This window comes from Ictalurus punctatus, chromosome 8, assembly GCF_001660625.3.
Source record: "Ictalurus punctatus breed USDA103 chromosome 8, Coco_2.0, whole genome shotgun sequence".
Lineage (NCBI taxonomy): Eukaryota > Metazoa > Chordata > Actinopteri > Siluriformes > Ictaluridae > Ictalurus > Ictalurus punctatus.
This window is the reverse complement of record NC_030423.2, coordinates 129,580-140,000: the sequence shown is the minus strand read 5'-3', so window position 1 is coordinate 140,000 and position 10,421 is coordinate 129,580. Positions and strand designations below refer to the sequence as shown.

The 10,421-nt window shown below is 40.7% G+C and overlaps 1 protein-coding gene across 1 annotated transcript; it reads right to left on the bottom strand.

Moving 5' to 3' along the window:
• Positions 1-292: 292 nt before the first annotated feature.
• zgc:113516 (ETNK_euk domain-containing protein) lies at positions 293-9,521 on the bottom strand. The gene is made up of 8 exons (XM_017474642.2): positions 9,256-9,521; positions 4,245-4,501; positions 2,714-2,857; positions 1,826-1,968; positions 1,290-1,373; positions 1,055-1,215; positions 843-916; positions 293-448 (listed from the first exon to the last, which is right to left on the bottom strand). The coding sequence occupies exons 1-8, from the start codon at positions 9,394-9,396 to the stop codon at positions 379-381; spliced, it is 1,074 nt and encodes a 357-aa protein (XP_017330131.1). The 5' UTR covers positions 9,397-9,521; the 3' UTR covers positions 293-378.
• Positions 9,522-10,421: the final 900 nt, after the last annotated feature.

Sequence of the window (10,421 nt, the reverse complement as noted above, 5' to 3'; positions counted from 1 at the left end):
TCAGGCTTCTGTTGTTTGCCGGTTGTCTGGATATTTTGGATGTCAAGAACATTTAACACACACACACACACACACACACACACACACACACACACACACACACACACACACACACACACAAACACACACACACACACACCACTATTTATTTAAGATCTCAGTAATTTAGTGTGACCTGAGCTCATCACATTTCTGTGAGATAAACAAATCCCCAGACATTATTATTATTTTTCATTTAAACCCCCTTTAAATAAATAGAAAACTCTGTATAATCAAAAAAGTTAACCAAAGCTCACAGTAAAGCATTTTATTATTTATTCTGAAGTTTATTTTCACTCAAAAAGATGAGAAGGGAATAAAAATCTAATAATTCAGGTATTAAGGAAGCGCCATTCCTAAATACTCCTCCTTCTTCTTAAAGTAGTAGCTGAACCGAGCAGCAGCGTATCTGAAACAAACACACACACACACACACACACACACACACACACACACACACACACAGCTCTTTATACAGGTATAAAATATCTTTTTTATGTGTTAATATGAATGTTTGTTATTTTATGTAAATTGTGTTAATGAGCGGGACTCAGGAGACGCCCCTGTGAGATTCAGTTGCTAAACTGGAGGATATAGACTTCCAGTACATGTTAGTAACTGGTGTCTCGTAGCACCAGCGTAAACAAATGGAGTTTGAGCACATTTTATTTTTGGCTTAATTTTATTTATTTTATTTCATTTTTAAATTTTATTTTATTTTTGAGTGTTTTGGGGTTTATGTTGTGTTATTTATGCGAGTATGCGGGAAATTAAACGCTTAAAATATTTTTAAAAACCCTCACTTTAAGAAATTGAAGTTGATGGTGGAGTATCTGGCCTGTAACAGAGCCCACAGACCCCAGGACAGGTGAGACGCCTGGACACAGAGAGACAGACAGAAATAAAAATATCACAGAACCTCACTCTCTCCCTCCCCCAGTTTTTCTGTCTGTATCCCTCTGTCTCTCCCTCTTTTATTATTATTATTATTATTATTGTTATTATCATCACTCACCAGTGAGAATTTGCAGACTTGGACGTACAGAGTGTTCACTTCTCTCTGAGTGACTTGTGAGTCGACTCGGCTGTTGATTTTTATGCTCTGGAGGTAAACTGTTAGCCAATCCCACTGCAGCTCGCGGCTCGGGTACAGACCGTAATCCACGTTATTCACACCTAAAAACAATAAAACAAATTCATCTGGACTTACAGCCAGAACACTTCACATTTCTGTGTGTATAAAAACCCACCTGCAAATTCATTGAAGTGGTTTCCGATGTCGTACGCCTGGTAGTTAAAGTCAGCGTATTCGTAGTCGATGAATTTGACTCCACCTGAGAGCAGAAGAGTTTTATACAGAAATGTAGATATATTGGTTGTTTAGGTACAGCTGTATTCTCTAACCTTACGCGTTCCTCGGTGATTCTGTTACAGGAGCTACGCTGTGATTTCATTCATGTTGTGATTCAAACGTGGGCGTGTTTTCTTGCACCACTAGGAACATTTCGGCACTAATGACTTTCATTTATAAAGGAATTCTGTGCACATGTCACATGTTCTCTGTCTCAACACGCACTGTGGATCTCAGCGTACATTCCAGATCTGGTTCTAGAACTGTTTCCATCCTGTTACCCGTCTCACAGTATCTTTCTGAGGTCTTATCACGTGTTTTTCTAACTTTACGTCCAATCCTTTGTTTCTTATTTCCATCTTTCTTCAGCTTTGACTCTTTTATTTGTGTCATGAACGTGCCTGTATTTTACCACACATGAAGAGGCCATTTCACCTTCATCTGAGTTGTAGATGATGTTTTTGGTCAGGAGGTCATTGTGACACAGCACCGTTGGAGACTCCACTCTCTTTAAGTGTTTTTTCAGCTCCTCCGTCTCACTGATTAACACGTCCACGCTGGGAATGTCCAGCTGCGAACTGAATATCATCAAGAACTGATATTATACATGTAAAAGGAGTTACATCACTTCTTCTGAAATTCATTGGAATCTGACATACAGAAGGGTGAAGAGAAAATCTGACTGCAAACTGTGACGCTTGTGAGAAAAGTGTACAAAAGATATGAGAGATTTCGTGAGCCGAAGGCGGAGCCTCTGAAGCTGAGACTAAATCTGGAAGTATACATCAGACAAAAAAAGGCATTTTGACATAAGAAGATTTCTTTAGTATGTTTGCAGGCGGTTGTGTAAGAAGCATCACAAACATGTTCAAGAGAAACACAGAAACATCAGCCCCTTATCACCCCTGTCTCTCATCAGTTTTTTACTTAAGAAACGAAGAGCAGAAGAAATCTCTCTCTTCCACATCAGCATGGTGGTTTGAGGCGGTGGTTATGCATGTTTTATATACAGCCCCAAACTAACCCAGTGCTCAGAACCTGCTCCTTCCAACCCTCACACACTGCAGGATGAAGTCTAACAGCATGACTACACTGAAATATTCATAACCAACATCATACAGTAAAATACACTTTATAAACTCTGCTCATTCACACATTCTCAACACGTGTTGTTTAGTTCCTATGAAGAAAGCTGATAAATTAACGACAGCAAACTTGCTATTTCCAAGTTAATTAGAGCTTATGTGTCACTGTCATACATTTTACAGTTTGTGTCTGTTCCTGTCCGATATCTATATGTGTGTAGGTGATTTGATTTCTTACTCTTGCTGTACCACATCATCATCATTTTCACAGTCCTGCAATAATTTCAGGTAATTATCCAACTTTGACCACAGCACAGGTTCCATAGAGCAGCTGGACTTTGGCTTTATCGAATGGATTTTCCCCATTTCTACTGCGACCAGTCTGAAACAGCAACAGCCAAATGTACAAATACTGTTTTATTATCACTCTTAATTTCACACATTTGAACATATTATTACTTTTTAAAAATGATTATTCGTAATTTCCTAATTTTATTTTAACATAACAGTGAACAGTCTCAAAATCTCAGCAGACAGACCACCACAGGGCTAGTATTTAACAGCTGTTACATTATTCACAACAACAACAACAACAATTATTATTATTATTATTATTATTATTATTATATTTATTATATTTATTATTATTATTATTATTATTATTAATTTATTTATTTATTGATTTATTTACTTATTACTTTGCTTATTTATTTATTTATTTATTTATTTATTTATTTATAAGAACCTCTCATGGTACCCAAGGACACAGTAAAGTTATAAGAAAAAAAAAAAAAATCATATAGTTGTAGTAGTAAGGAAAACATATTTAAACATTTTTAACCGTCAGTAATAAAGGTAAACATAAAATAAAAGGGAAAAATACATATGTGTATATAAAACTATGACAAAACTTAGCAAACTAAACAATAAAGGCCATAATAAGACAGGGAGCCATTGAGGGTGAGCAGATGTAAGATGGAAGAAATGAGTTTTTAGTTGAGTTTTAAAGTGTTGAAGGGATGTGCAGGGAGGTGGAGGTGGAGGTGGAGATGGAGGAAGAATTCCACATTTTAGGGGCAGTGACATTGAAAGCCCCATCTCCTACACTGCAGAGGTGAGAGGACGGGACAGCAAGCAGGTGAGGGTCAGAGGATCTAAGCGTGAGTGCAGGTGTTTGTGGGAGGAGGTTAGATGAGTAAGTGGGGCCGAGACCATGCAGAGACTTAAAGAGCAGAAGAAGCTGCTTGTACTATATACGAAAGGGAACAGGGAGCCCGTGTGAGTGTGATGTGTTCAGATGGTCTTGTGTGGGTGAGAACCCAAGCAGATGAGTTTTACACATACTGTAGCTTGCTGCGACCCTGCACTGGGAGTCTGTAAAGAACACTGCAGTAGTTGAGCCTGGAGATAATGAAGGCATGGAGGAGCGTCTCTGCTGAAGAGGGGGACAGGGAGGGACGAAGCCTACCAGTGTTCTGGCATTGTGTGGAAAATAATGCTAATGCCTAAGAAAATCTGTTGCAAATTTTAAAAGATGCTCTGTAGTTGAAATATTAACAGTAAAATATTAAATATTATGGATATTTGTTTGTGTTCATAGTATGTTCTTAACTCTACAGTATTTCTAATCAGCACAGAGCTTTACTCATTAACTCCACATGTTCAGTAACATGAGTCACATCAGGGAAAGATTAACTCTAAAGTTCCTTTTCTTTGGGTAACCATTTACACACACACATACACACACGCACAAACACACACACACACACCTGTAGACAGAAGGCTCTTGGAGCAGAACATCTTCCAGCGTAACGCCCTTCAGGAACTCGTAGCAGATGCCGTTGTGGAAGCTGCAGTAGAGTCTTGGGCCACAGCCATGTGAGTGCAGCAGCTTCAGCATCTCCACCTCTTTCTTACGGTCTAAAAAAAGCTCAGTCTTTCGTCCGTACACTCGCACCAACACCATGGCCGTGTCTGAGCTCACTGAGCAGCCCAGCAGCTGATTCGTTATGCCCTCTGTAAACATCTGCTTACACACAATCACACACCATCTTACACTATTACACACCATCACACACAAAATCACACACTATTACACACCATCACACACCATCTCACACCATCTCACACTATTACACACCATCACACACCATCACACACTATTACACACCATCACACACCATCTCACACCATCTCACACTATTACACACCATCACACACCATCACACACTATTATACACAATCACACACTATTACACACCATCACACACAATCACACACTATTACACACCATCACACACCATCTCACACCATCTCACACTATTACACACCATCACACACCATCACACACTATTATACACAATCACACACTATTACACACCATCACACACAATCACACACTATTACACACCATCACACACCATCACACACTATTACACACCGTCTCACACTATTACACACCATCTCACACTATTACACACCATCTCACACTATTACACACCATCACACACAATCACACACTATTACACACCATCACACACCATCTCACACCATCACACACTATTACACACCATCTCACACTATTACACACCATCACACACCATCACACACTATTATACACCATCACACACTATTACACACCATCACACACCATCACACACTATTACACACCGTCTCACACTATTACACACCATCTCACACTATTACACACCATCTCACACTATTACACACCATCTCACACTATTACACACCATCTCACACTATTACACACCATCTCACACTATTACACACCATCACACACAATCACACACTATTACACACCATCTCACACTATTACACACCATCACACACAATCACACACTATTACACACCATCACACACTATTACACACCATCACACACCATCTCACACCATCTCACACTATTACACACCATCACACACCATCTCACACTATTACACACCATCACACACCATCACACACTATTATACACCATCACACACTATTACACACCATCACACACCATCACACACTATTACACACCGTCTCACACTATTACACACCATCTCACACTATTACACACCATCTCACACTATTACACACCATCACACACCATCTCACACTATTACACACCATCACACACCATCACACACTATTACACACCATCTCACACTATTACACACCATCACACACAATCACACACTATTACACACCATCACACACAATCACACACTATTACACACCATCTCACACTATTACACACTATTACACACCATCTCACACTATTACACACCATCACACACTATTACACACTATTACACACCATCTCACACTATTACACACTATTACACACCATCTCACACTATTACACACCATCACACACCATCTCACACCATCTCACACTATTACACACCATCACACACCATCTCACACCATCTCACACTATTACACACCATCACACACCATCACACACTATTATACACCATCACACACTATTACACACCATCTCACACTATTACACACCATCACACACCATCACACACCATCTCACACTATTACACACCATCACACACCATCACACACTATTATACACCATCACACACTATTACACACCATCACACACCATCACACACTATTACACACCATCTCACACTATTACACACCATCACACACCATCACACACTATTACACACCATCTCACACTATTACACACCATCACACACTATTATACACCATCTCACACTATTACACACCATCACACACCATCTCACACTATTACACACCATCACACACCATCACACACTATTATACACCATCACACACTATTACACACAATCACACATCATCACACACTATTACACCCCATACCACACTATTACATACCATCACACACTATTACACACCATCACACACATTACACACCATCACACACTATTACATACCATCACACACTATTACACACCATCACACACTATTACACACTATCTCACACTATTACACACATCACACATTATTACACACCATCTCACACATTACACACCATCACACACTATTACACACCATCACACACCATCACACACCATCTCACACTATTACACATTATCACACACTATTACACCCCATCACACACTATTACACCCCATCATACACTATTACACACCATCACACACAATCACACACCATCAGACACGATTACACACCATCTCACACTATTACACACCATCACACACTATTACACACCATCACACACCATCACACACCATTACATATCATCACATACTATTACACACCATCACACACAATCACACACCATCTCACACATTACACACCATCACACACCATCACACACCATCTCACACTATCACACCCCATCACACACTATTACACACCATCACACACAATCACACACCATCACACACTATTACACACTATCTCACACTATTACACACCATCACACACCATCACACACTATTACACACTATCTCACACTATTACACACCATCACACACCATCACACACTATTACACACTATCTCACACTATTACACACCATCACACACCATCACACACTATTACACACTATCTCACACTATTACACACCATCTCACACTATTACACACCATCACACACTATTACACACCATCACACACCCTCACACACCATTACATATCATCACACACTATTACACACCATCACACACCCTCACACACCATCACACACTATTACACACCATCACACACCATTACACACCATCACACACTATTATACACCATCACACACACTGTTACACACCATCACACATCATCACAGTCCATTAAACACACCTTTACCCAAACCACACAATCACATAAAATTACTCACACACACCATCAAACACCATCACAAACACCATTACACACACCACTTCCTACCTTCACATTTAATATTAGATGACTGTGTCATGGTGAAGGGGTTTATGTACTTTGGTGAACCCTAGAGCTGTCTCACCAGGTGCGTCATGCTCCCAGTACAGCCACTCTTGATGAAAAGATCTGAGCATCAATGTGATCCTAGACATCCCCATAAAAAGGGTATAGTGTATATAAAGGGTATATAGAGGGTATATAAAGACTAAGTGTACCCTGTCTGGATTAGGGTAACTGGACATGTAACATGGGGTGGTATCCACAGGTGAAATGCTGTAATGTAATGCAAGTAATCCTGCTCAGAATCTGCCTGAAATGGTGACTTGGAGGCCTGTTGTGGACTCACCACCCACAATATGAAGGGGGGGTGGGGGGTGGGGGGGGGTCAGGTGAAATTCCAGTCAGGCAGCAGATGTGCTGGACAGATGGAATAGATATAGTCTGCCTTACAGACCAAGAACAAGGCTGCAGGCATGGATGAGATTAAAGCCCAAACTATACTTCACTTTTTATGCATTTGCTCACAACAGGATACAGTACACGTGACACACATTTTATCATCAGCAGAGTACACGCGTTCTGTATGTCAACAGATTTTTATAACCGTGTGTACTTTGTACATTTAATTCCTTTGCACTATTTAGTTGTTCCACAAGGTGGCAACAGTGACCCAGGGCTGTTGATTCTCAAGGTAGTCGAAGAAAAAACTAAATAAACGGAAGAGACGGAAACGAGTGCGGGTTAGAAAGTACATAGAAAGTGTATAATTCTAGCCTTAAAGAGTATTAGGATGTGTATACGGGTGCTAGTCGTGGTGAGAGATTACACAATCATTGTTCTTCGTGTTGTTGTGATTCTTCTTCGTTGTCATCCTTCACAACAGAAGACCTGCTTTACTGCACTGTACTGACTCTTGTAGGCCAGGAGGGATAGTGCAAGCGTCGACTGCTTGTGTACGCGTACATGTCAAATGAAGTACACTTTGAAAGGCTATTCGTACGACTGTGCACATATGCAAGCATACGCATAAAAAAAACAAAGTATACCAGTGGCTTAAGGTAGAGATGTTGAAGGCACTGGATAAGGTTGGGATTGTGTGATTAACACACCTCCACAATGTTGCATGGAGATCTGGGGCAGTCTCCTTCGATTTGAAGACTGGATAGTCATCTCTTTTTTAAAAACTGGGTGTTCCAATTACAGGGGGATCACACTCCCGGGAAAAGCTTTTGCCAGGATTCAGTAGTTGAACCTAGAATTCAGGAGGAACAATGTGGATTCCACCCAGGATGTGGGACAGAGGACCAGCTCTTTATTTTTGCACAGCTTTGTGAGGGGTCATGGGAATACGCTAATCCAGTCTACATGCTTTTTGTGGATTTGTGGGAGGGTCTGCATGATTACACACAGGGAGCTCAGGCTAAGCAGACAGCTAATGAACCTGCCAGCCAATCAGAAAAAAGTATTTTCTGTAGTCAGATAAATAACACTATACAGTGATAAACAGTTATTGTTAGATTTATACTGTTTATCTAGTGAATGTTACTTTAGTTTGCTTTGCTTCTTCACAGTTATCCACTGTAATGAGTAGTTTGATTCCAGTGATATTAAAGGGTTTGTGTTTAGAAAAACCACACGCAAACTTAAAATACCCATAAAACGTGTACAAGCTTGCTAACAGTCTCTACAGAGGACTCTACCTTTCTCCTGAGCAAAATAACACATCTGTCATGTAGCTAGCTTTAGAAGTTCAGGGTACAGCACAAGCATGATGAGTTGTTTGCACTTGTAAGAAGAGTAATATTGCACATGCTCGTTTACTTACTGACGTATTGTCCAGAACATTCATACTCAACATTGTGCTAACTTGCTAGCTAACCTTTAGTTGGATATCCTCAGCTCTCCACTGTGGTCTCAGGGTTTTGAGCAGCTCGATTATCCCTGTCTCAGGCGAAAGCTCGTCCAAGCACAGGTCAAGGTGCAACGGTTCATCAGTCTGGTCATTTAGGAGAAGATTCATCTCTCCTTCTCATCAGTCAGAAAGTGTTTAATGGAAAGTGTTCAGTCAATGAGATGCTCAGGTGTATATATGTCATGTCCCTGATCAACCCCATAAACCTCTAACATATAAGATGACTCAGCAGGACTGGGACAGGGGTGTTTGTCAAAGTGCAACGTCCATTTGGGCATCTTAGTACTTGTTTGGAAGAGTTATATATTAACTCTGAGTTGAGAGAAATGTAAAACCATGGAAAAAGAACTCTCAGTTATGAGTTTACAGTTATGCCTTCAGGACAGACAATTTTATCCACAGTCCAGATTCAAAGCCCGAACTGAGCACATGGATGACCTGAACAACAACAATAACAATTATTATAATTATTATTATTAATAATAATAATAAAAGCAGGGTGCATGGTGGCTTAGTGGTTAACACGTTTGCCTCACACTGCCAGGGTTGGAGGTTTGATTCCCGCCGCTGCCCTGTGTGTGTGGAGTTTGTATGTTCTCCCCATTTCTTCTGGGTACTCTGGTTTTCTCCCCCAGTCCAAAGACATGCATGGTAGGCTGATTGGAATGTCCAAAGTGTCCATAGCGTGTGAATGGGAGTGTGAGTGTGAATGTCTTGTACCCCATGCTCCCTGGGATAGGCTCCAGGTTCCCCATGACCCTGTAGGATAAGTGCTACAGAAAATGGATGGATGGATGGATAATAAAAGCAGGCAGCATTTTTGGGGGCCAAGCACCCAGACTTGGTGACCCGCACATTCACAGAAAAGCTACAAATGGGTCAGCTGTGGCTCAGGTGGTAGAGTGGGTTGATCACTACTTGCAGGGTTGGTGGTTCAATTCCCAGCCCACATGCTTCACATGCTGAAGTGTCCTTGGTAAGATACTGAACCCCAAGTTGCTCCTGATGGCAAGCTAGCACCTCTGCTGGGCCCTCTGCTGGCATGTGAGTGTGTGCGTGAATGGGTGAATGAGAAGCAGTGTAAAGCACTTTCTAGAACCACCAAGGTTAAAATTATATATATACAGGTTAAG

Excerpts from the sequence above, each read along its gene's own strand:
- zgc:113516 (XM_017474642.2), bottom strand. The coding sequence starts at position 9,396 with ATGAATCTTCTCCTAAATGACCAGACTGATGAACCGTTGCACCTTGAC. Across the intron at positions 4,502-9,255 it reads CTGAGGATATCCAACTAAAG|ATGTTTACAGAGGGCATAAC; the intron begins GTTAGCTAGCAA and ends GTGTGTAAGCAG. Across the intron at positions 1,969-2,713 it reads GATGATGTGGTACAGCAAGA|TTCGCAGCTGGACATTCCCA; the intron begins GTAAGAAATCAA and ends GATGATATTCAG.